The sequence below is a fragment of the Spinacia oleracea genome, chromosome 1, assembly GCF_020520425.1.
Source record: "Spinacia oleracea cultivar Varoflay chromosome 1, BTI_SOV_V1, whole genome shotgun sequence".
In the NCBI taxonomy this organism is placed as follows: domain Eukaryota; kingdom Viridiplantae; phylum Streptophyta; class Magnoliopsida; order Caryophyllales; family Amaranthaceae; genus Spinacia; species Spinacia oleracea.
This window is the reverse complement of record NC_079487.1, coordinates 113,220,797-113,246,293: the sequence shown is the minus strand read 5'-3', so window position 1 is coordinate 113,246,293 and position 25,497 is coordinate 113,220,797. Positions and strand designations below refer to the sequence as shown.

The 25,497-nt window shown below is 38.7% G+C and overlaps 5 protein-coding genes across 7 annotated transcripts; 3 read left to right on the top strand and 2 right to left on the bottom strand.

The window, feature by feature from the left end:
* The first annotated feature begins 2,193 nt into the window (after nt 1-2,193).
* LOC110775178 (pumilio homolog 1) lies at nt 2,194-10,830 on the top strand. Of its 2 annotated transcripts, XM_021979781.2 has the most exons (9): nt 2,194-3,254; nt 3,982-5,447; nt 5,531-5,672; nt 5,778-5,885; nt 6,273-6,485; nt 6,592-6,702; nt 7,768-7,962; nt 9,893-10,067; nt 10,327-10,830. In XM_021979781.2, exons 1-9 carry the CDS (start codon nt 2,586-2,588, stop codon nt 10,371-10,373), a joined length of 3,126 nt encoding a protein of 1,041 aa, XP_021835473.1. In that variant the 5' UTR covers nt 2,194-2,585; the 3' UTR covers nt 10,374-10,830. The 2 variants fall into 2 exon arrangements, with proteins under 2 accessions (XP_021835473.1, XP_056696255.1); XM_056840277.1 differs by lacking the exons at nt 9,893-10,067; nt 10,327-10,830 and adding an exon at nt 7,496-7,639 and having other exon boundaries at nt 2,211-3,254; nt 7,768-7,907.
* Nucleotides 10,831-11,519: 689 nt separating this feature from the next.
* LOC110775181 (transcription factor PCL1) lies at nt 11,520-12,835 on the top strand. Its single transcript, XM_021979783.2, has one exon. The coding sequence runs from the start codon at nt 11,817-11,819 to the stop codon at nt 12,606-12,608; it is 792 nt and encodes a 263-aa protein (XP_021835475.2). The 5' UTR covers nt 11,520-11,816; the 3' UTR covers nt 12,609-12,835.
* Nucleotides 12,836-13,903: 1,068 nt separating this feature from the next.
* Nucleotides 13,904-17,803, bottom strand: LOC110775191 (thaumatin-like protein). Of its 2 annotated transcripts, XM_021979793.2 has the most exons (3): nt 17,484-17,803; nt 15,693-17,031; nt 13,956-14,816 (listed from the first exon to the last, which is right to left on the bottom strand). In XM_021979793.2, exons 2-3 carry the CDS (start codon nt 16,978-16,980, stop codon nt 14,128-14,130), a joined length of 1,977 nt encoding a protein of 658 aa, XP_021835485.2. In that variant the 5' UTR covers nt 16,981-17,031; nt 17,484-17,803; the 3' UTR covers nt 13,956-14,127. The 2 variants fall into 2 exon arrangements, with proteins under 2 accessions (XP_056696250.1, XP_021835485.2); XM_056840272.1 differs by lacking the exons at nt 15,693-17,031; nt 17,484-17,803 and adding an exon at nt 14,918-15,686 and having other exon boundaries at nt 13,904-14,816.
* A 36-nt stretch (nt 17,804-17,839) lies between these two features.
* LOC110775190 (uncharacterized) lies at nt 17,840-22,378 on the top strand. The gene is made up of 5 exons (XM_021979792.2): nt 17,840-17,987; nt 18,464-20,330; nt 21,083-21,284; nt 21,374-21,570; nt 21,718-22,378. Exons 2-5 carry the CDS (start codon nt 18,503-18,505, stop codon nt 21,792-21,794), a joined length of 2,304 nt encoding a protein of 767 aa, XP_021835484.1. The 5' UTR covers nt 17,840-17,987; nt 18,464-18,502; the 3' UTR covers nt 21,795-22,378.
* An 88-nt stretch (nt 22,379-22,466) lies between these two features.
* Nucleotides 22,467-25,303, bottom strand: LOC110775182 (L-type lectin-domain containing receptor kinase S.4). Its single transcript, XM_021979784.2, has one exon. The coding sequence runs from the start codon at nt 24,809-24,811 to the stop codon at nt 22,730-22,732; it is 2,082 nt and encodes a 693-aa protein (XP_021835476.1). The 5' UTR covers nt 24,812-25,303; the 3' UTR covers nt 22,467-22,729.
* Between the last annotated feature and the right edge of the window lie 194 nt (nt 25,304-25,497).

The following is a 25,497-nucleotide window of genomic DNA, read 5'->3' as shown; positions in this document are numbered from 1 at the left end:
CCATTATTTCACAATCGAATCTAAACGCTTCCACAAAGGTTCAAAATATCGGTAGGTTCAGGAGTATTTAAATCTACGTGATCTAGAAAATTAAAAGCATGAACATGACATTCAAATAATTCAACCCAATTGAAATATTGTACCTTTTCACGATCAAGAATAAGAGGGATAATGTTCTTGATATTGTTGACTCCCAATGTCGGGTGAAATTCTGAAGTCGGTGGAGAAAACGTCTCACCATCTTTGCCCATAATGGTAATAGGGGAAAACTACTACTTAACGTAAAAACAAAAGCAAACAAATAAGAAGGAAACTTTTAATTTGTGATACTAAGGAGGATGCGCTAATAAATCTCCGGGAAAAGAGATAAGCAAGCGAAAGTATTGTGGGACGCAACACGACGAGTACCAAGGCCAGACTAATTAAAAGGGTAAGAATTTTGTGGAAGCGACCTTTACAACCTAAGCCGTGATATCATGTTAGATTATGAGAAACTCATTGCAATGAAGTGTATTCCATTGATCACATATATAGGGATTACAATATTAATCCTAATTGGATTAGGTAAACTAATATGACCAGAAGTCTAATATACATCAAATATCCTAAGTGAATATCCTAAGAGAATTTCATCTCTATCAATGCACGTTAGTGAAACGATTGTGTGACAGACCAGGGGTGTTTTTTTTTCTTCTCCTTTTGATGGAAGACTAGGGGAGTTAGTTATAATATATGAAGATATGTATCCCCTGTATATTTTGGGATATTAAGTATTTTGGAAGATATTATTATTCTTCTATCTTATTCTAGTTTTCCAAGTTGAGTAGATTTTTTTTATTGATGAATAAGTCCGAAATCTAGAGAAGGATCCGTAACAGAGAACATCAATAGAAATATGTCAAGTAAACTTTACAAAGCATTTCCCTTTAAAAAAAGCTTTACAAAACACCAAAATGAGAAGCGAGTAGAACATTTAGTTAAAAACAAAGAGAGTAAATCATGTTTGACAACAAAATATAAAATATACGGAAAAATGACCCATTACTTTCCTTCCATATTGCTAGCTAATTAGCTACTCCGTAAATCCGTAATAGCTCAACCACGTTCTTTCTTAAGATAAGATAATGGTGAGAAAGCTAATCTATGCAGAGCGAGGACTCAATAAGCCCAATATTAGTTCCTTCAAACGTGTCAATTCCGCAAATACTCTCATTTATGTTGTGCGTTTGTGGGCAACCAACCCAAAATCCCATTAATAAATGCGCTATATTATGCATGACTACTAAAGAACATCTCCAATAGTAAGCTAATTTGACAATTAGCTTGTTATGCCACATAAGATTTCAAGCTATTTCATTGTCTAGTTAATTTATGCTCCAATGGCTGGCAAATAGCTTGTTATTTAAATTGGTCCTACTTGTTCTACTTGTCAATTATTTATTTGACAAATTTGGGAGCTAATTTGCTTGGCCAAGTTAATTTATTATCTTCACTCCAATGGTCTAGCTATTAGCTTGAAAGTTTTATAAATTTTAAGCTAGTGCCTAGCAACAACCACTGAAGATGCTTTAAGAGTTAAAACGTACGGTTACAATGAAGACTATTTAGACAGAATACTATTTAATTCAACATTATGCAATGTGCTTCAAGCCTTATATCTCGATAAATCAATCATGTTATCACCACCATTTATAATCTATAGTGCGAAAGTTTATAGGGCCTCTTTGGCATTACAGGGAAGAAAAACTCTTATTTGGTGTAAGACATTAATCAATTATCAAAAAGCCCACAAGAGGAGGAATAGCCAAAGCCAGATATTAAAGAGTTTGATAAAGAATAAGGCATTGTTTAGGGTTGTTTGGTTTGATGGTTTGTTGTCAATGGAAGAATGGGCCCAACTCCAAGAACCAAGGGTATCTCCAATAGAACAAAACCCCTACATTATAAAACTTTCTCTCTCTTCACTTTCTCTCTCTTCTGTCACACTTCCCATAATTTCAGTGGGTACTTGCCTCCTTACATGACGTGATTCAGTTTTGCCTTAAAATTACCATTTTTATATATTTTTGTATTTTATATTTCATCATTAAATAAATAAAATATCCTAACTTCCCCCGAAAAAAAATAAAAACAAATCCAGTAATTAATTAATTAGTAAAGTATTCACTCGGCAAAAATTAAAAACCCTAAACAAGGGAAAAACCAAACCCTTCTCTTCTTCATCAGCCACTGTCTGTGATACACAAATCTAACCATCAGATTCAATCTCTGCCGTCATCTTCCCTTTATCTAACGGTCTACATTTCCCCTCGTCTCGTGCTTATCACTCCCTTCTTCTTTTCTTTTCCCCCCTTTTCTCTCTCCTCTCTCCTCACTCCTCACACACTCTCTCTTAAATTCACAACAATGGCGAAAACCCTTTTTCCTGGGATTTTTCGATCTCGGTAACACCAAACATTCAACCTAATTTTCTCTCTCTCTTTTTTTTCCTCCCAAATTTAAGCTCAAACTTAACAAAAAGGTTCGATTTTTGTTGTGTTCTTCAAAACTTTTAATTTTTTTCTTGATTTCCGGAAGTGGATGGAATGATAACGGAGAGTTATTCAAAGATGAGTTCAGAAGTCGGAGTTCGATCGATCGATTATGGCGATGAATTAGTAGGGAAAGAGCTAGGGATTATGTTGAGGGAAAGGGAAAGAGAAAGGGAGAGAGGCTACGACATTTTCCGAAGTCCGTCGGCTCCGCCGACTGTCGATGGCTCACTCTCCGCCGCTGGAGGTATATTCTCCGGAGGAGATGGAGGTGTAGGCCGAGAGGTGTCGGAGGAAGAGCTGAGGTCTAATCCAGCTTACATTGATTACTACTATTCGAATGTCAATATGAACCCTAGGTTGCCGCCGCCATTGTTGTCTAAGGAAGATTGGAGGTATGCGCAGAGGTGGGGCGGCAACGGTGGTGGTGGAGGGCCTGGACCTGGGCTTGGGGGTATTGGAGATAGGAGGAAGGTAAGTAATAACAATAATCATAATAATAGTAATAGAGGGGATGAGTTTAATGGAAATAACAATAATGGTAATAATGGGATTAATAATAATAACAATGTCGAGGGTAATAATAACGGTGGGAGTTCCTTGTTTTCCAAAGGGTTTAATAGTCAGAAGGAGGAGGAAAATGGGCAGAGTGAGTGGAGTGGTGTTGGGTTGCCTGGATTAGGGTTAGGGAGTAGGCAAAAAAGCATTGCTGAAATATTTCAGGTAATTATTATTGTGTTACCAGAGTTTTGATTTTATTTTATTTATGATGTAATTATTAGGGTTTATCTTAGATTTTTGTTTGGAAGACATAGTTATTTCATTTTAGGGCAAAGATTATGTTTTTTTAGATGAAGTTGTATGTTTTGAGAATGTTGAATGTTAAGCAGTTGACAATCTAGCAGTTTGGAGTTGAAGATATATCTATTTTAGGCTATATTTCTTAGACTATTCTAAGGAGTATATTGTGTGATTTTATTTTGATGTTAAGATCTGAGTAGTCAAATAATAGTAGGTACTTTGTACTTAAATTGGAAAGGTTGTGACTTGTGAGGAACTTGGGTGTTTAAATAAAACTTTTTTGATGGTTCTTCTGTTTTTATTTATAAGCTTGATATAACTGATGCGAGAACCCGGCTGGTTAGGTTATAGGAGTGATTATAATTTATAAGTGGTATAGGAAAGATTTGAATATAAGTGGATGGTAAATTCACAATGAGTAACTGCCAATTTTTTGGCTTGAACTTTAGGGTCACTGTGCACCTGAGCAGACTTATAAAATTGATGATTCTGGTGTGACTATGGATGCTCGTTTGTGAATTGTGGTACCTTTCTTGGGTTTAATTTGTCTGTAGTCCTTACACCAGTTTGGAAGTTTACTTATTCCCACAATTTTTGTTTCAAGTTGCCACAATTTGTATTCTGATTTGAAGATTGGTTTCTAAAACAGGATGACTTGAATAATTCCACCTCTGCTGGAAGGATTCCTTCTCGTCCTGCTAGCCGTAATGCTTTTGATGAAAACATTGCTACTTCAGAGGCTCAGTTGGCTCCCTTATCATCAACAGATGCTTTGCGCGTTGGTGGAAATATACAAGGCATTTCATCAAACCACAATGCTGATGTTTCAGCTTCTCTTAGTTATGCTTCTGCTCTAGGTGCTTCCCTGTCAAGGAGCACCACTCCTGATCCTCAGCTCATTGCTAGAGCCCCTAGCCCTCGGATCCCCACAGCTGGAGCTGGTGATGGCCGGGTTAACTCTATGGAGAAAAGAAGCATCAGCAGTCCGAGTTCTCATCATGGCAACTCGAATGGCCCACATGCTGCTGCAGATCTTGTAGCTGCTTTGTCTGGCATGAGTTTGTCCTCGGATCCACAGATGGACGAGGATAGGCAAATGAGGTCTCAGTTTCAGCGCGGGATTGGTGACCATAGAAACCTTTTCAATTTACATGGTGATCATAACCATGTCAAACAGAACCTGCACTTGAATTCTGCTGAATTCTCTCCTTTTCAGCAGCAATCTGTATCCCATCCAACCAAAGGTTTATATTCCACCAAGGGAAAAAGCGGTGGTATGGATCAAAATTACTACTTTAGGTCTGATGGATTGGTCGACCATCACAAGCATGGCGGACCAAATTCTCCCTCTAACTTTCACAGTGTTGGTAGCCCAAGCTCGGCTATTCCAAATTACAGTCTTAGTGGACACAATATCAATCCTGCTTTGGCATCGATGATGGCAGGTCAACTTGGCAGCGGAGCTTTGCCACCATTGTTTGAGAATGCTGCTGCTTCAGCCATTGGTGGCTTGGATTCGAGATCAATGGGAGGAAATGTATCTTCGCGAGCAAATTTAATGGCAGCGGCTGCAGAGCTGCAAAATCTCAATAGAGGGGGAAATCAATCTCAACTGGACCCCTTGTATCTTCACTACTTAACATCAAATGATTATACTGCTGCCCAGCTTGCGGCTCTGAATGACCCTTCCATTGATGGGGGCAATTCCTACATGGATTTGCTGGCACTTCAGAAAGCTTATCTGGGAACATTGCTGTCCCCTCAGAAATCAGAGTGTGGTCGGCCTTACCTTAGTAAATCAGCCGGACTGAATCATGGTTATTATGGCAACCCAGCTTTTGGAATTGGCACAACATATGCTGGAAATCATTTAGCGAATTCACTTATGCCTAACTCTCCCGTTGGACCTGGTAGTCCCTTGAGACACGGTGAGAGGAATATGAGGTTGCCTTCTGGGATGAGGAACTTAGCTGCAGGCATGATGGGGAATTGGAGGTCAGAAACTGGGGGCTTCATGGAGCATAGTTTTGGATCTTCTCTGCTTGATGAATTCAAAAGCAATAAGACTAAATGTTTTGAGCTGTCCGAAATTGCTGATCATGTTGTGGAGTTCAGGTATGCATTTTATTTTCTTCTTTGACAATTTCTAAATCATGAGGTTTTCTTCGATGTTTAACTCGTTTGCTTGAATTTGGCAGTGCTGATCAGTATGGGAGTCGCTTCATCCAGCAGAAACTTGAAACAGCCTCAATAGAGGAGAAGAATATGGTTTTTCATGAAATAATTCCACAAGCATTGTCACTGATGACAGATGTATTTGGTAACTATGTGATCCAAAAGGTAAACATGACCCCTTTCATTTCTTTGATTTTATTCCGGCGTTAAAAAGTTTTGTAGAACTGCATGGGCAACTTTTTGTATCATTTTAATATGGGTTGTATGCAGTTTTTTGAGCATGGAACAGCCTCCCAAATTAGAGAACTGGCTGATAAGCTCACTGGTCATGTTCTGACACTGAGCCTTCAAATGTATGGCTGTCGAGTTATCCAGAAGGTACAGTTTGAGTGAACTAGTTTTTACAGTATTTTTTATTTGGGTTTTTTAAACAAGTTGATATTCTGTTTATAGTTTTTTTATTGTACTTTTTTCTCCCATTTCTGGAAAACAAGTTTCTAAAGTTTTGGCCTCCAGATAAAGCTTCTCTGCAGAAATATACATTTCCACGGAAACGTTTGTTCTCATTCTAGTCAGTGCTTAGGGAGGGGTAACAGCAGTAGTACAAATAATTCTAAGCTGTTCATGAATGATTATTATTATTAAGTTTTCAAGAAATTACAACGACAATTCTCTTAAAAAAAAAACGGAGAATGTTTTGGTTATCGAGATTTGCACTATCCTGCTTTGAGGTTTAGACTCTGCTGCTTTGTTCTTTCCCAACAGGCCATCGAAGTTGTTGATTTGGACCAGCAGAAGAAGATGGTTGTGGAACTTGATGGCCATGTGATGCGCTGTGTACGCGACCAAAATGGAAATCATGTTATTCAAAAGTGCATTGAGTGCATACCTGAAGATTCGATCCAGTTTATCATATCAACTTTCTATGATCAAGTCGTGACTTTGTCAACCCATCCATATGGGTGTCGCGTTATCCAGGTTTAACAATGCAAACAATTTTGTTAACTCTTGTTGTTACAAATGTTTGTAGCTGATGCTAGTGGGATAAAATTTGAATCTTGATTGGGTTAATTTTGATTCGCAGAGAGTTCTGGAACACTGCAATGACCCAACAACCCAACGTATAGTGATGGAAGAGATTATGCAGTCTGTTTGTATGTTGGCACAGGACCAGTACGGAAATTATGTTGTCCAGGTTTGTCATAGATCATTCAGTATTTCAGTGCTGCAGAAAAGATATACGTTTCTGTAACTATTATTATTGCAAGGCTTATCAATAACTGGTCCAGTGTGAGTCTACTGTGTCACCACTCGTTTTATTTTTAATCTTTATACTGATTTGAACAAGGGCTGGTTATAGAGGTTTTGAGGCTTAGGAATTAATGGTTATCTGTCTGCTCAATAGATGCTAATCATGGTAAGAGAGAATTGTAATTATTTTGCAGTAGGTGTGAACTGGTTGATTCTTACGCTATTTGTTAAGTTAGGAATAAATACTGTTATTCAGTAATTATAATTATCATATGTGTCACAGTTATTTGAAGTATGCAGTGCGAAGTTTGTGATTTGTTGCCTGTATTTTTTATGGATACCTTTCTTCATTTAGAAAGGTGAGAATATGCCTTTTCTGTCTAGGAATATGGTTTCACTTCCATCCATGCAAACATGGGGACATGTACATATTCAGATAATTGTTCGTGCTAGTTTCTCGTGGTATTCAGATAATTAGACGTGCTAGTTTCTCGTGGTATTCAGATGATTACATATTCAGGTAATTACACGTGTCCGACTTCCCTTGGTATATGACAACACACGAGGTGGCCAAGTGCATCTCCAGATACAACTGTGTTTAGCACCCTAAAATTTGGACTGTGAGAATTTGAGTTTCTGGTTCTGACACTGACTAGATATGCCATTATCCCTAGAAGTCCGACATTTATTGCCTTCTGATCACTTGAATTTCTTTGCATTTGTTTGGAGTGCTGCAGACGTTCCTATTGTTGGCTGTGTGGGCTTTTATAATTGTTGACAAGTTGAAAGCTGATTACTTAAGATACATTTGGGAGTTTTTGCTATTCAGAAAGGGTATCTTAAGACTTTGTGCTAGTTGTTGAAGTATCTGCGATGTGATGGTGATTTGTTTACCTATGTTATTTTTTTCTTGGATACACAAGCATGATTTATACATGCAATGCAATAAGAAGCTTTTCCTAGGTATTTTCATTGCATAACTACTTTTAACTTTTTAAACCATTTACAGCATGTACTGGAGCATGGAAAGCCAGATGAACGCTCTGCTATAATAGTCAAGTTGACTGGGAAGATAGTTCAAATGAGTCAGCAGAAATTTGCTTCCAATGTTATAGAGAAATGTCTATCATTTGGGGATGTTACAGAGCGTCGTAACATGGTGAATGAAATGCTTGGAGCTGCAGATGATAACGAGCCACTTCAGGTTCTCCTACTGTCTTCATAATGAATATTTGTTATTTTGTGGAATGTTGAGATTTTTGGTTATTCTCTTCACTTTAAGCATAAGTAGTTTAATGTGCATCAAAATGGCGTCTTTCACGAGACTCCTGTTTGTCTAGGCTTTGAGAAGATGGGGTTGGGCAGGAGGGGGTTTTGGTAGATGTAACCTGTGCAAGAATCTGTTAGCATTGATCCTTGATCAAGAAAACATCAAAATCCTTTACTGAACCAAATAAAAAGTATATGGCAGTTATTTGTGGTGTTGAGGCGGAAGATGGAGCCAAACTGGTAAGCTGACTGGTTGAACTCATTTACCTCAAGACCATCTGGTTAAAGATTTGAGCCTTTTGTCCCCTTTGACAGAGGAACATTTATTGCTGAGTGCCCTACAGTCCCTACCCCTTACGAGACGATTCTGAGCCCTTCACTTTGTGTTCGGGGCCATTCCTACCACATCATCAGAAAAGACTGAGTTTGATTTTTGGGCCATAATTGTTTCCTTCAGGTGTTTTCTTCCACGTGGATGTAGGTTCCATGTTTCAGTTAATATTGGAAATCACAGTTTTTTTATGGCTTAAGAGTTACATAACAAGTATGTGGTATTATCCAGTAGTGGTGGACTGGCAGAGTTGCAGGTCCTTGTAATCATGTAATGATGGACCTACATTTTGTCGGTGTTTACAAATCACAGTTAGTTTACTGTTATGCCTCATTAACAGTAGCTCCCCCCCATCCCCAAAAAACCCAAAAGATCTCTGTTTGTTTTAGTTCGAAGGGTGCAGGAAAATTTAGATTGAGGGTGGTTGCTGCTAGGAAATTCATCTATGTTTGCTGTAATTAGCATCGTTAGACTTTTGGGCATTTTTATTGGGCTCACAAGATTTCCTCGCTTCTTCAAAATATCGTTGTTGCATTTGGTGGCATGTCGTGTTTCGAGAAAGTATGCTGGCACGTCTTTGGGAATGTTCTGTGATCTTTTTTTTTGTGAGTGTTTAATGTGTAAGACTACTAGAGAGATCCCTGGATAAATATAAACGGTCTGGTAACTATTATTCAGATAGAACAAGCAAGAAATTCCCTGAAAGACAATGAGCAGAGATTGGGTGTGAAGGCAAGCAGATTTTACCTTTGGACCTGGGTTGGATTTATGATATATTCGCCTGGTTTATTAGGGGATGAACGATCAGTGGATACGCATGTGGCTGATTACCAAAATGAAAAATTTGGTAGAAAGGGAGGTGCTGTTAAGGCCTATTTGGCCCATGGAATGTGTATACAGAAAGTGGCTATTCAAAGGGTTGGCTGAGTTTTAGGGGTGCATGTGTGCATTCTTTGTCTTGCTGGGGGATGGTAGTCGTGTGTTTGAGAAAGTTGGGTGACTCTTAACCGAAAAAGCGATTAAAGAGAAGGTAAATGCTGTCAACTACAGCTGCTAAATGTAAGCGAAGTATCTTCAGGAGGGTTTACACATGTTTGGGATAGAGATTGAGAACAGCCAAAGGGGAGAGATCTCTAGAATTCTTCACCTCAGTTGACACGTATAGCAACTTGGATGTTGGACCATCCAGCTGTGTACAGGAGCTTTTGCCACTTACAGCAGCAATCTTTTTAGTACTTCCGCTGAATTTATGATACCAGTTTTCTTCTATTCGCGTTGTCTGAATCATGTATCGTGCAGTTCTAGCTATCTGTCTAGTCTTGGTTATAAACTTTTCAGGGTTTGATATGAGTCGAGTAAGTGTTGCTTTGATATATTTCTTTTTATGTGAAGCTTAGTTCACTTCTCGTCTAATGGAGAAGGGTATCCCTCAGTATTTCCCTTCACTAGTGCATTAAAGTCCTTTCGTTGTGCGAAAAAGGGTTTCCAGAAGTTAACACATGATTTTAATGTGTTGTCTGCCTCTGTTATTCAGGTGATGATGAAAGACCAGTTTGCAAATTATGTTGTACAGAAAGTGCTGGAAACTTGTGATGACCTACAACTCGAAGTGATCCTCTCACGAATAAAGAATCATCTGAATGCACTGAAGAAGTATACATATGGAAAACATATTGTTGCTCGTGTAGAGAAGCTTGTTGCAGCTGGAGGTAAATATGTTCACTTTCCGTTAATGGCATCTAACTATCTAAGCCAAGTTATCCTTGGATAGTTAGACAGGGCATCATAATAGCTTTGTTCCATTATTCCTTGGTGTAACATAAATTATTGCTTTCATTTTGTAAATATTCGGAGACTGATCTATACATACTATCATGCAAATCAAGTGTGTTTGAAACTAATAAGTAATACATAGTCCTATGTATGAACCACTATCATCTCATTTATTTTGTTATTGTGTTGTTGCAGAGAGGAGAATCAGTTTGCAGACTCCCTACCCTGCTCCGATGGCATAGAAGAGAAAGGTGTTGTACAGCTAACCGAGGCTAGTTTGAACGTGGCTCTCTACCCTTTGCTTTTGTTTAATGCCTGCTGTGGCTCCTGTCTATTTATTTAGGTTGGACTGAGAGCTGAAAAATAAAGGTTTGTTGGTTGTACTAGTAAACCTGTAAATTGTAGTGGTTTTTTTTGGTTTCGGAGGATATATACCTAGAGAACAGGTTAGGTTGAGGCTCAAAATGGTACAAGATGCCAGATGCCCCTCCCCCCCATGCCGAGGAGAGTAAAATTTACTGTACAAGTTTCGAGGGTGTATAGAGAAAGCTGGTGGAGGTAGTAAATTTGTGACTTGTGACTGTACAGAATGATGCTAGGTGCAGAAAGAGAGCCTTTGTGTTAGAGTCGAGGCTATAAGTTTTCCTTTTCTATGTATCGGATGGTTAATTTCTTCTTTAAAAGAACAATTTTCTCATATGATTTAAGCTTCCTCTTTGTTTTGCTTAATGTCATTTTGTTGGTTCTGTTTTTGCATTGTATTCACTTTAACTGCAGCTGCTTGCTTCATTATTTGGCATTGTCTCAAATGTCAGATTCTGTCACCCTATCCTCAAAATCTGGCAAATGTTTTATCACATAACATAGATTCAGTGTTTGAATTGGATTCCGGCTAATTACCAAACAGTTTATTGTTTTTCTAAACTCATTTACTGCTAAAACAAATATCCAAGTTTTTGACATTCTAGAAAAGCTTTTAGAATAAGTTGACTGCTGGTTATTCACAAAATGATATAGTATGACAGTATCTTTCACCCAAATTGAACCAAATAATCTGTATGTGCCTAGTTGCCTTGCCAATTTGTCATACAATTTTCGAACTCTAAAATTGTGTAAAAACATTATAACAGGTGATGTAGTTTAGATTCGAACACCACAGAACCGATACCAGCAAAATCACAATTTTTATAATTTTATAGCATCAGGGATTTTCTCAATTGATTGCTAAAATTATGTTTTACTCCGTACAAAACAAGGTGCTGATCCATATTGATAAAATATTACCAAAAAGGGCAAAAAAAGAGGGATAATTATAAACTTAATTTTAAGGTAGCCTTCCCCCACGTGAGGTCGCTATCCAAACATTACTACCTTTGTCTATCTTCCCCTGTTTTTCGTTTCTCTCTCCTCACCCCCATTTTCTCTCTCTAAATTTTCCCCCAAAATCTGAACTTTCCAATAAAACCCAAAAAAAAACCGTATTTCAAGTTACCTCATTTCACTCCCCACTTTTTTCTCATCTCACCCCACACTCTCTTCTTGCTCAAATTTCTGTATTTCAGATTTGATGAATTGTTTAAGAAATCTTTAGATTTTTTATTGAAATTCTCAATCTTTCTTCTTCATTTCACCCCTTTAATCACCAAACTAAAAAAAGGGGTTGAATTTGGAGAGGAGAGAAAAATATGGAAGATCAATGGGAGATGGGTTTACCATTACCTGAAGATCTAACCCCAATATCACAATCTTTAATCTCCCCTGGCCTTGCTTTGGCATTTGGGATAACCCCAGATAATACTCGAGCTCAGTTTGATTTAAATCTGCACGACAACTGTTCGACGTATTCCCCCAGTGAAGAAAACTTAGAATCTTTGAGTTTGAGGTTGTTTTCTGGAAGAAGTGATTTTGATTGTTCCAATAGGATGAGAAGGGGTGATAGTTTTGTAAATGATGAGGTGAATTCAGGATCCAAAGATGACGGGGATGAAAATGGGCTTAATCGGGCTGTGAAACGGCCTAGGTTAGTTTGGACCCCTCAACTTCATAAAAGGTTTGTTGATGTAATTGAGCATCTGGGTATTGATAAAGCTGTTCCCAAGACAATTATGGAGATGATGAATGTAGAAGGGTTGACGAGAGAGAATGTTGCTAGCCACTTACAGAAGTATAGGTTATATTTGAAGAGAATGGAAGGGCTCTCTAGTGAGGGTCAATCAAACCCTAGACGGGATACACCAATGTTCGATTGTGACGGGTTTGGGTCCATGACAATGCCACACCCACACCCACCGCCACCCCAACAGCAGCAGCAGTGCAATTCACTGCCTTTGATGCCAATGCCGATGGTGGTGCCGCCTCCTGGGGCGGCTTATGGGTTTGGACATTTGGGGTTGCCTCTTCCTAGTTCTTCCCCTTCTGGATACTGTGGGCTTGAATCTGGCGCGTACAACATGTTCTGGAATCGGCAGCGAGGTTGATCATTTTGTTCAACTTTTTTTTATAAAAATGTAGTATGATGGGGTTATTGGACTAGTTTGTAGTATATGGTTTGAATCCTTTCACATAATCACAAGCTATCCTATAAGTTGCTTAGAATCGAAATTTACCACATAATGTATCACTCTTCCTTTCTTTTCTTGATAATTTAATGAAATTGTGAAACACATTTCTTAAGTGAATTCAATATGGAAAATTTTCTGTGGTTTATCTGATGAATTGGTTTCTTATCATGATCAATACTGTTTTTTGGAAGCTAGGGTTCATGAAGTTGTGAATACTATCTAGTTTACTTATGAATTAGATCATAATATGCTGAACAATACTTGCATTCTTCAAGTGGATTATGGAGTTCAGTAGATACATTTAATGATGGCTTATTGCATATTCTGTATTATTGACAACCAACAAGCTAAAATCATTTGATTCAACTCGTGTATGAGCTTGCATTTTGCTGAGCCTGTTTGTTTTATGAGTAGATGAATCCTTGTCTAAAACACTAGTTAGACATGTAAATCATGATGTGTTGTATTGTTGTACCATCACTTTGATTCTCAAGCGCGTATCTAACTTAAAGGCGATAAGGAATTAGATTTGATACTATGATGGTAGATTGCAATGTGTAGTCAAACCACAGTTAGTTTTCTGCAGCTTCCATTACATTTACTTGCTGTTTTTGGGCACTGAAAAGATCATATGGAGCATAAGCTACGTATGTAAAAGCTTGTACATCCTGGAATTTGATTAAAACCTCTACGTCCCAGGTTTAATTGTGTTTCCTGGACACTAATGCTAATCCCCTTGTTTTATTCTTGATAACTTTTTATCTGAGTTCTTGAAGAGGGTTGCCTCGGCAGAAAAAATTAATACTTCGCAATATTTTTGGATTGAATGGTTGATGCTTGATATTTATACTTGTTTCTTTTCTCTTTTCATGTTTTCTTCTTTAATCAATGTTTGCCTTAGCTTGTTTCTACTCTATACTTGAATGAAGCGTTAATCGCTCTTAGTCAGGGCTCGCCTTGATCGGTGTAGCAGGAGAAAAAGCGAGGCAGGAAAATTACAGGATTTTTTGGTATTAATCAAATGTTGTAATCCCCTGAAAATAGTTTCAATATAAAGTTAATTTTACATTCTCAAGGTTCAATATTTTTGTACTGTATCTATGCCACAGGTTGTGTGTTGCATCACTACGTCACTTAAATTCCAACAGTTCAAGACTGCAAGATTTCAATATGCCATTTGTTTGCCTTGCATAAATAGGAATGCAAGGCTTGCAGCTCAATATCGTTCTCTCATGGAAGTTTTGGCAAAGGAATTTCCGCGAAAAGAATGGAACATTAGATTGCATGTAAGAAATAATTGAACTAGTATTGTGACAACTAAATACGGACAAACATAGTGAAAGTGAACAAGTAGCACAGATCTTTAACAGAGAAAAGTAACATTCCCCACAACAAATAGTAGAAAGCTTCAGTCAGTCGATTTGGTGCGTAGATTCTAAGTAGAAGGACAAAAAGTAATGACATACCTAGGAGCCTTGCAAGTCTTAAGCCCAGTTTTGTCATCAAAGGGATGACTGTAAGCCCTGGGACAAACCGCCTTAAACAACCTCCCATACACAGTTGGCTGACACTTTTCCACCCCAGAAAACTCACCAGTACAGCAATACTTTGGTAAACCTGTTGCCAAACAAGGACTCTTACACCCCACCACGGCCTTCCCTTGTGTCTTAATCACCAACGATGATGGACAATAAACATTCAAGTCCGCCTCACACGCAGCCACTCCACAACCTTCCCTCTTATCCCATCTGACAAGAGGGATCATAGAGACAGGGAGATTAAACCCGTCAACAATACTAACATCGTAAAAATGAAGGGAAGATGCAGGGGTACTGAAGGTCATTTCTACCACGGTAGCAGGGGGTTTGCCACCAATGCCCTTGCATTGGAGGAGGCCATTGCAGTCACCAGTTTGGCACGTGCCAATGCCTGTTTTTCTATCAAAGTTACAACCTTGCCTTGCCCATACTCTGCCTGACCAGTTTTGAGACACACGCAGGAATTGCCGTCTGCCGGAGTGAAGGTAGAAGCCTCCTCCTAGAGGCGTTTTCTGCCCCCCGGTTGCTAGTATTCCTGGCCATATTGTGGTGTTGCAGTTATTCATGATTATCAATTGAACTGCATCTGCAATAAAATATTGAAAAAAAAAAAATACTCCATTGTTAGAATAGGGGTGGGTACAAAGAAGTAGTAGCAGCAAATAATTATGAAAGAAAGAGACTAACTTGTGATAGAGAAGAGGAGAGAGAATACGAAGAGATGCATAAAAGCTGCCATTTTCTTAATTTCTTGGTTAACTTTGGAAGAATGGTGAAACAGAACCAGAGTAAATTAAAAGGGCGGGCAAAACGGTTATGGGGAGAGTGGGCAACGGTTTGTTTCATCAACTTCCCCACTCATCATTTCTTCCATATCTCCTTATTTATTTTTATTTTTTTTTGCACATTTTTATTTTTAAAACAAATTTCAGATTTTATCTGAATATATATTCCAAAATTAAGTACATGAATGAATTCCTCGCAGACAAAGTTTAATTAAATGATAAGTTTCCTAAGTTTTCCCATAAAAAGAAAGAAAGAAATTAGACATTTCATGTAATCTGTTGAGAACTATGTATTGCACAGGCACATTTAGATTTGTTTTTGAAAAGTATGGGATCAGGAGTTAATGATTAAAATTCAACGTAAAGAGAATAAGCAACATAGAAAGCAATTAAGAATGGTTCTTACTTCTTAGTCTTAACCCCTAGGTCAATACCTCGTTGGTTTAGTGATGATAATATGATATCATTTCATAAAATAGAATTGATGTACTTCATATTTCTTGAGAATTGTCGGTCGTGTTAATTCACAAAGTCACTCTATAACCTTTGTAAGTTACCCATTTTGTCTAGCACAAGAATTACTCGTTACAATATAAAACACAATAACCTGGCCAAAGATTGCTAATGCTATTGCCAATTTGCCATAACTTAACACTATGAACTTCTAATTTATATACCAAGTCCATGGAGGAAGAACAAATTCCCTCTGTAGGTAATAGTCCTACTCTCAGCCCCTACACACCACAAATGCCCTTGCAACTCTAGCTTTCTGTTCATCCCAGCAGTTTCCCATACAAACTTAAACAGTTCAAGAGCTCGATCTAATTGCTTTATCCCACTCCAAATCATTTTCTCCTCAACTGATGTCAAAAGTTTCCCCATGCACAAACATAACTTATCCTTCTCACCAATCTCATATAACCCGCCACACACCTCGACTTCCATGTCTCTAATACTTTCATGAAGATAATATCTTACAAGTGTGAACAAACATCGGGATGAGTGACCCAATGTTTTCAGAAGCTTCTTTTGAACCAAGCTTTCATGATGTTGCACCTCCTTGTACCCGATGTCTCTATCAATTAGCACGTCTTTAATCTGAATTAGCCCTTCTTTCATCACCTCAAGCTTTGACACATGGAATGATAATCCTTCTTCTTTTCTCAGATTACTGATGAGGTCACTGAACATTTCAAGAACTTCTTCCCATTTTCGGGATGATGGAGATACATATGTTTTATATGGTTTTGGTCTCATCCATGAAGAAGCATCGTCATCTTGGCAACAAGCTGTTTCAGCTAAGAACTTTAAACAAGCATTAACAATTTGCTGACCCATAAACGTCCCTTTGCTAGGAGTCTGAGAATCCAATAACTTCATCTCTGTTTTAAGCTCCTCTAATATTTCTTCAAGTGCACCTGTAAAAATCCTGTGCTGTGCAACTTTTGGGCATATGGTGAAACGGACTGTCTTCCTTTGTTGTGCAGAGACGTCCAGAAAGTTGCAGATCTTGGTGAGGTTATTCACAGTCAAAGGTTCCCACTCAATTGGTTTGGTAAAACAAACAGGTGGATTGCATTTTCTTCCTACCATTACAGCCCTCACGTTCCTCGTCAGTTCTCCCTGTACTGATGGATGCCCAAGAAAAACTCTGGCAAGCGCCTTAAATCGGTGCATCCTATTAATAAGACGTTCATCCCTGACAATCGAATTGTCATTTACATCCACTAACCTTCCATCAACCAAATCCACATTCTTCAGCAAATTGGATAATTTAGTCAATCTTGGAAACATCTCGTCGTACCATCCTGGAGGTAAGCTTTCCTCATTCAACGGCACTGAGCAATAATGAACTGCTGCATTGTAATTCAGAGGAGAACTTCGCCTGGTTCTGCTGACATACTTTGGACAACAAACATGTACAAAACCCTGCACACATTTATAAGCTACAAAATTGTGCCTCATTTCCTTTTATTCAGCTACTTTTACAAGTTCATCTCTCTTCGTTGATCTTTCCTGCAAGATCAAAGACCACAAATCAATACAGTACTTATCCAGAATCTAGCAATTCAGTAAAACGCTCAATCGGGCATATCAGTTAGGATTGTCTAATTGCAGCTAGTCAAAGTTGTATTGAACCAAAGTTGAGGCTATCTTTTCCTAAACATCTCAATTAAAGCTAGATAATTCACAAACTACGAACTATATGATCACATTACAACCTAAAACTACACAAACCTGAAATGAACTGGATTTAGTTCAACTAGAGCCTAATTTCATACACCAACTAACCAATTCCAATCCAAATTGATATATCTGATAAGTCCAATCACACTAATACACTAGTTAACCTAATCTAAGATGAAAAATTAAACATTTCCTTAAAAATACTACTAGAAATTCAATAATATGTATGCAATTGCAAATTTGAGAAGTTCAGAAGACTAGAAATGGAACAAATGACTGACCTAAGTGATCTGCGTCGTCAGACCGTGTTCGCGGAATCCTCGCCACCGTCGCACCACCAGTAAAGGCTTCTCCTCCGTCGCAGAGTACCACCGTTCACCGGATCAAGAGGATAAGAAGATGGAGAAAAACAGTGTAGTACTGAAGAAAAATCGGCTGAATTTTTTAACCCAAACAAACCGGTTAATTATCGTTGCCGTCGATCTCCAATTTTCGGCCCGACTCAAACCCTAATTAAAACTCTTAGCCAAAACCGGTTCACTCGGTAAATCTCGTGGAGTCTACACAATCATCCAATAAGAACAGGCCCAACCGGTAACGAACCTTCTCTGTATTATGCTCAAAACACCGCGTCTTATGTTAGTGACTAACCGGTTCATCCGGTTCTTCAGATCTTCGGTTTATAAGCCAAACCCAAACCCAAACCCAAACCCTTGACCCCTTTTTCTTCTCCTACTCCGGTTTTCTCCTTCTCTCTCCTCGCAGATCCGCTTTTAAAAGATCTTGTAAGTTTTATTATTGTTTTTTAATTATTTTTTAAAATATTTATTACTATTATTAATTTTGGCAATTCTTAAATGGTATTTTGTACTTGTGTCGATTTCTTTTATCTGATTAAAGCTTCTAATTTTCTTTAATCACCATCTTAATCTGTAATTGTCTTTTTGTAATTTGATTAAAGCTTAATTTTTTATTGTGTAGCTTGTTCTATAGCCTAGTTTATGTAAATTGGTTGATTTTGATTTCTGTTTTGTTGATGTGACTCTCCTATCAATTGATTATACCTTGTTCCGGAATAGATAGGGCTAGCTTAGTAGCTTATGATACAATTTTATGGGCAATGATTTCCTCATTTTATTCATTTTCTGATGTTAATTGAATTCCTTGATAATAGTTGCAATGTTTATCAGTATGTTTTTGTTTCTTACAAGTGGAAATTGATTTTAATATGTATAAATATGCATTTTGATGAAATACCCAGTTGATGTAATTTCCTGCAAAAAGCTGCAATTTGTAAGAAATGGCTTCTGGGTTTGAGCCAGTGCCCATCAGTTCACAAAAACATGACCCAGCTTGGAGGCACTGTGAAATGTCTAAGGAGGGGGCTAGGACTCATTTGAAATGTATATACTGTTCAAAAGTCTTTAAGGGTGGTGGCATTCATAGGATAAAAGAACACTTAGCTTGTCACAAGGGTAATGCATCCACTTGTCATCGGGTTCCATCCGATGTTAGGGAAGCTATGCATAGGAGTCTAGAAGGTGCGGTGGTGAAGAAGAAGAGGAAACAAAAGACTGGTGATGAGGAGGTTACTACGGCTATTATTAATCTGCCTTCTAACAACGATGATGTTGACGGTTTTGCTAATGAGTGTGGTATTAGCAGTGACATTCATTTGATCGCGAATCCTAGTACTCTTGAGACTAACTCGACTATGATTGTTGTTAGAGAGGAATCAGAGGAAGGGACGAGTGTTAGAGGACCAGGGAAGAGAAAACGGGGGAGGCCCCCTAAGAGTGCTTTGCTTTCTATGGTTGGTAATGGCACTGCTGTGAACGAGATGCAGGGCTCTCCGAAGAAGCTCAACTCTCAAGTTCACTTAGCAATTGGGCGTTTCTTATATGATATTGGGGTTCCTTTGGATGCTGTCAATTCAGTCTATTTTCAGCCGATGCTTGATGCTATTGCTTTGGAGGGAACAAGAGTTGTGGGACCCTCACATCATGATCTCCGAGGTTGGATTCTGAAGAGTGCAGTTAATGACGTGAAGGCTGATATGGACTATTGTTCGAGGGCATGGGGACGCACTGGCTGTTCTGTTTTGGTGGAGGAATGCAATATAGGGAAGGAAAAAGAAACGACAGTTGTCAACTTTCTTGCGTACTGCCCTGAAGGCACAATGTTCTTAAAATCGGTAGATGTGACCAGCTTAATGGATTCAGCTGAAGCAATGTATGAATTAGTGAGAGAGGTGGTGGAAGAAGTTGATCCTAAAAATGTATTGCAAGTCATCACACCCAATGATGAAGGCTATGCTGCTATAGGGAAAAGGCTCTCTGAAACTTATCCTACCTTATATTGGGCTCCCTGTGCAGCTAATTCGTTATTGTTGATGCTTGAGGACTTTGGGAAATTTGAATGGATAAATTCTGTACTAGAACAATGTAAATCGATAATGAGGTTCATTTATAATCATAGTATTGTCCTGAATATGATGAGGAGGTATACTTTCGGCGTTGATTTAGTGGTGCCTGATCTTAGTCCTTCTGTCACCAATTTCAGGACAGTAAAGCGAATGGTCGACCTGAAACACAATTTGCAAGCTTTAGTTACATCACAGGAGTGGGTGGATTCCTATTATTCTAAAAAGGAAGGGGCGTTGGCTATATTGGATCTCATTAGTGACCACTCTTTCTGGTCCTCCTGCAACCTTGTTGTCCTAATAACTGATCCAATTTTGCAAGTTTTGAGCATTGTTAGAAGTGAGAAGAAACCTGCCATGGGATTTGTGTATGCAGGATTATACCGGGCTAAAGAAGCTATTAAAAGAGAGTTTAGAAAGAGTGATGAGTATCTGACATACTGGAATGTCATCGATCTGAGGTGGGATAGGCATCAGCAGTCACCACTTCATGCTGCAGGCTTCTACCTTAATCCAAAGTTCTTTTACAGTATTGATGGAGATTTGCCAGGTACCATTGTCTCGGGAATGTTTGATTGCATAGAGAGATTAGTTCCTGATACCAAAACCCAGGACAAAATCATCAAAGAACTCAACTCTTACAAAATGGCTGCTGGGGATTTTGGACGGAAGATGGCAATCAGAGCTAGAGAGAGCCTTCTACCCTGTAAGTCTTTGGTTTTTGATGTTGAGGTATTTGTTGTTAACGTAGGAAGGCTTCATTTGTTCTATTGCATTCTTTTACCTGAATCTGTTATCTTAAGTTTGGAAAGTCGAGATATTAATGGTTATTGTATTGTTCTGGTGGATCTTTCCTATTATAACAATAAATATAGTGATATGATAACCCTAATGTGGGAAGTCAATTAAAATAGCGACTTGCGAATTTCTGAAACATCCATCTGAACTTCCTTTTAACATATTGAATCTGCAGTCATGTGTTATTAATTAAGATTCATGTGTCAAGACAAAGATCCTTAAACACGTCTTAGGTACCAAATAAATTCGACCAACACCCTTATGTATTGAAATCCCCATTTGCAAGTATGCCGTGACCTAAAACACTTGTTTTTTTATTGGTACGACACCTAATACTCATTTTTCCATCTACTTGGCAAATATAACGCAAAAAGTTCAAACTTCTATACTATAAGGAAACAATTGCATTCTTGGAAATTTTGCTGCTCCTTTTCTCTTAATGCCCATCAGTGATCAGTCTACATATTTAGTTGGTTAGATTGCCTACATTTGATCTCTAAAGGGAACTGCGTAATAAATTGTGGCTTTTGTTGGCTTGAGGAACATTTACGTGTCAATCATTATCTATTGATGTGCGATTTTAGAGCGCTTGAAATAGCCTCCTGTTTAGAAGCTAAGTGTTATATCTTTATCATCTTGTTTTATTTGTAACACATGCAGCTGTATGGTGGTCCACGTATGGAGGTGGTTGCCCAAACCTATCACGTCTATCTGTGCGCATTCTTAGTCAATGCTGCAGTTTAACCCATTGTAAAAAGGATCTCATTCCACTTGAACAATTGCACAGCACTGTTAACTGTCTAGAACACCAACGACTCAATGACCAGGTCTTCACTCAGTATAACCTACGGCTGAGACAAATGTGAGTTTGATGATTTAATGAAGAAACCTTGTTTTTTTAGAAGAATTTTGAGGGTAATAGGACTTCATTTTAACTCATTTATTTGACAGGGCTCAGAAAGGAAAAGAACATGATAATATGGACCCATTATCAGTGGACAACCATGCTAGTGTCGCTGACTGGATAGCCAGGAAAGACTTGTGCTTGGATGACCATGGAAGTTCTGACTGGATGGCAATTGAGCTGCCATCACCTAGCAAAATGCGTTTGAAGTCTTCAGTTGACGAAGTTGAAGAATTGAGTGGCGGTAATGAGACATGGCCTTACCTTTGGGTTTCTTGCACCAAATATGAATCTGGGTCTTTGGCAGTTTTTAGGACTAAAAAATGCAATTTAGGCTAGTTTAATACTTGGTATATCTGATTTCTTATTTGGTTTTCTTTTTGATTTGCAGGTTTTGACGACTATGAGATTTTTGGTGGGTCTAAAGATGAGGGAGATGCTATTGCAAATAACATAGAGGGCGAGTAAACAGCAAGTCAGCTTCAATACTCTTCAAAGCTTCTGTTGGAGAGAAATCATTTCTCCTGATTTCAGGTCCTGGTTTCTTATTACAAATAATGATTGTGGTTGTATCTTTTTCTCTTCTTTGTGATCGAGAAAATGAGTACTTGAGAGTACGTTGAGATTGGCAGATGAGAAGATTGTCGGTCAGAACTGGCGTGGATTCGGAGAATGAAGCAGTAGGTCGGGTATGACATTAAATTGACTGACTGGCAGAGGTTAATCTAGGGGGTGATTTTAGTATTCATAGAATACTCCCCTCTGTAAGAGAAACATTAAGCTACCATGCTCTCACAAAAGGAAGCACGGTTATAAATCCTTTTTTATGCTAAAAATCAATTATTGTTGATTAAGCGTGTTTTCTGACTTGTGAGGGCTGCTTTTAGTTTTTCTAGCTCTTCCTTTAGCGGTTTTAGTTTAGTAAGGCAGAATGTACAGCAGTACAGACAGACAAGTTCCAGAAATGTGAATATGTAGAGAAATAACTGAATGTAATGTAGTATCTAAAACTGCAATTACTGAATTGAATGCAGATTTGGCAATTTGAATGATGTTAATGTTCCACCTCTGAATTTGGTACGAATTTTTGTGTATCTATCATCCGAGCATGAACAACTTGAATTAAATTAAGACAGAAGGAGCGCGAATGGTACTTACTTCCACAAATCTTACATAAGAGATCAGAAATCAGGGCACCAATTAACATGTTCAAGTGGTGAGAGAGATACAAAATTACATATCTATATACAACAATGATTTAATTTTAATACCTAATTAGGCAGCAGATAAATCAGTGACTCTAAATTACAATCTCAAGTGCAAAAATCCTAAACAAAAAACTCAAATATTGAATCCAAAACACACAACTGGTAAATCATGTTAGACAAATCTTATTTCTCAGGCTATCTACCTTCATCACCACCAGACAAAGATAACAAAGAAACTGAACCACCTTCAATATCCATATATGAAGCAGGAGGATATGTATGTACATAATCCTCAAATTCTCCGGTACCAGTTGTTCCAGTTGTTCGACTGCTATGGCTGCGCCTCTTCCCACTATATCCACCAGGAAGAATGATCTCTTCTGGCAATGCAGCCTCCCCATCCAGATACCTTACCAACTGCTTCATTGAAGGTCGGGAATCAGGCGCCTCAGCAGAGCACATTAAACCCAACTTCAAAACAATCGCTGCCTCCATCTCATTATAATCACCCATTAACTTAGAATCCATTACATCAAGAATAGCACCCTCTCTCCATCTATCCCATACCCAATCAACCAAGAACAATTCCTCAGGTGCTGCCTTAGGGTCTACAGGTCTCCTCCCACAAGCAATCTCCAACAACAATGCACCAAATGCAAACACATCAGAGCTCGTTGTAGGCTTCCCTGTTCGTGTAAGCTCCGGTGCCAAATACCCAAGAGTACCCACAACCCGGGTAGTCCCCGGGTCAGTCCCGTGCTCATATAGCTTAGCTAACCCGAAATCACCCAACCTTCCATTAAAGTCAGCATCAAGTAACACATTCCCTGCTTTGATATCTCTATGTATCACAGTTTGTTCCCAACCTTCATGTAAATATAGCAATCCAGAGGCAACCCCTTTAATGATATTAAACCTCTGAACCCAACTCAATACCATTATAGGCTCTTCAAACAAGTACTTATCTAGACTACCATTTGGCATATAATCATACACAAGAATCAAGTCTCCCTTACGCCGGCACCATCCAAGCAACTGCACCAGATTCCGGTGGCGCAACCGCCCAATACTCGCAATTTCAGCAACAAACTCCGGTAACCCTTGCCTTGATTCATGGGAAATCCTCTTAACCGCGACTTCGGTATCGGAGCTTGGGAGGTAACCTTTGTACACCCTCCCAAATCCACCAAACCCAATGAGCTGTTTCTCCTTGAAACCCTTTGTAGCTTTCTTAAGCTCTTGGTAAGGGAACCTATGTGGACCAACATCAAGCTCCCATGACTCAATCACATCCCTATTCTTGTACAGCCATACAAAATAAGCACCGAATCCAAGAGCAATAAAAAATGCAAAAACAGATCCAATTGAAACCCCAAAAATCATCCCAAAATTAGTGTTTTTCGGTTTTGGAAGTTTAGGAAGGGAAGATAGATCAAGAGGACGAGCTTGACCATTCACCTTAAAACTCCATCCCATAATATAATGTGCGCTTGCAAGCAAACCAGTCGACCCAGAAAACCCAACATACATAAATTCATCCAAATAGGGCGAAAGGTCTACATCATAAGACAATAAGCTCCTACTTGGTTTATCCGAGGAGAGAGAAAGACTAACATTTAACTGATGAGTGTGTGAATCATAATCAACCCAGCACATGATTGGTTCACCACTCTTCATAGTAATATTCCGAGCCGTCGAATTCCCTTCAACGTAATACGCTGCGGTTGCAGACGCATTTGAAATCATGCTGTTGATATTGATACCCACATGATTATCATTTATATCCCTGAACTCGAAATCCTGTACTTCATCGAATTCAACAGCAAAGATGTGATTGGTGAGATTACCATTGTCGGATGAGTTGAGTAAACCCAGGTACTGGCTAGGTAAGGCACCTGGGAGTTCTTTACTCGGAGCGAGTGTGAAGGCGAACCCGTGCCCACCAAGGGATTGAAATTGAGGCACCATTGCGAAGGCGAAAATGGTTGAAAATGAAAGAGCTTTGTTGTTGTTGCCATTTGTTTTGATTCTAATTGGAGGTGGATAAAAGGCGTGACCTAGAAGCCTGGAGGTGTCATTGGTTAGTTGGAGGATGCCATTGTTGAGAATCTTGGAAATTCCATTTAGGGTTATGTTGTTACCAGCATGGTTGAATCCATTGAAGTAGAGTTCCTGGGTTTGTGAGAGATTTGGGTTGTTGATTAGGAAGATGAGAAGTACCCAGAAAATTTTGGAGGTTGAGGACATTAAAACAGAGGTTTTTGGGGGTGAAATCATGGTGATTTCAGCATAGCTAAGTGCGTAAGTGGGTATTTTGTTGGCCTATTGGGGAAAGTAGATTTTGGTAGCTGGACTTTAAGAGAGAGAGAGAGAAGGGGGGTGGTATTGTGGTAGTGGTAGACTGGTGGATGTGATTATGTCACTTGTGAGTTGTGAGGGGATAGAAAGTATTACGGGCTCATAATTTAGGGCGTGTATGATAGAGCTACTAAGCGTTAAAGAAAATGATATAGATTATAGACGGAATTTAATAAAGACAATAATGTAGACGAGATTCGACATTAAGCCCCGGTGATGGGCGAAGAAGGAGAAAATACAGTGGGATAAAGGACTATAGAAAAAGAGGAGCAGTAGTTTAAAAAATTCACATGGAAATTGCAGTAAACTCCAATTGTCCTGTCCAAAATAGAGGCACTGATGAAATGATGAAGAGGCTGAAAGTTCCAGAAGTCGGTAGTCGACATGTAGTAGGGAAGATGGAAATTCCAAGTTGGGATTGATTCTTGCTTTTGTATAAAGAGCAAACCTTTAATTAGGTTCGGCCACACATTAGTGAGTAGTCATTTGTCTATTACTATACTAATCAAACATATAATCTATCATCTTATGTACTAGTGTTTGGTGATTGGCCCAAACAATGTCCTAATTGGGGTTTGATCCTGTGACCTCCAAGTCAAGGTAAG

What these genes read in the sequence shown, in the direction of transcription:
- LOC110775191 (XM_021979793.2), bottom strand. Translation starts at nt 16,980, where the DNA reads ATGAGGCACAATTTTGTAGCTTATAAATGTGTGCAGGGTTTTGTACAT. An exon ending in GTTCTTCCTCCATGGACTTG is followed by an intron (nt 14,817 to 15,692) that starts GTATATAAATTA and finishes ATTTTATTGCAG; the next exon opens with ATGCAGTTCAATTGATAATC.
- LOC110775182 (XM_021979784.2), bottom strand. Translation starts at nt 24,811, where the DNA reads ATGATTTCACCCCCAAAAACCTCTGTTTTAATGTCCTCAACCTCCAAA.
- LOC110775181 (XM_021979783.2), top strand. Translation starts at nt 11,817, where the DNA reads ATGGAAGATCAATGGGAGATGGGTTTACCATTACCTGAAGATCTAACC.
- LOC110775190 (XM_021979792.2), top strand. Translation starts at nt 18,503, where the DNA reads ATGGCTTCTGGGTTTGAGCCAGTGCCCATCAGTTCACAAAAACATGAC. An exon ending in TAGAGAGAGCCTTCTACCCT is followed by an intron (nt 20,331 to 21,082) that starts GTAAGTCTTTGG and finishes TAACACATGCAG; the next exon opens with CTGTATGGTGGTCCACGTAT. An exon ending in AACCTACGGCTGAGACAAAT is followed by an intron (nt 21,285 to 21,373) that starts GTGAGTTTGATG and finishes TTTATTTGACAG; the next exon opens with GGCTCAGAAAGGAAAAGAAC.
- LOC110775178 (XM_021979781.2), top strand. Translation starts at nt 2,586, where the DNA reads ATGATAACGGAGAGTTATTCAAAGATGAGTTCAGAAGTCGGAGTTCGA. An exon ending in GCTGTCGAGTTATCCAGAAG is followed by an intron (nt 5,886 to 6,272) that starts GTACAGTTTGAG and finishes CTTTCCCAACAG; the next exon opens with GCCATCGAAGTTGTTGATTT. An exon ending in ATGGGTGTCGCGTTATCCAG is followed by an intron (nt 6,486 to 6,591) that starts GTTTAACAATGC and finishes TTTGATTCGCAG; the next exon opens with AGAGTTCTGGAACACTGCAA.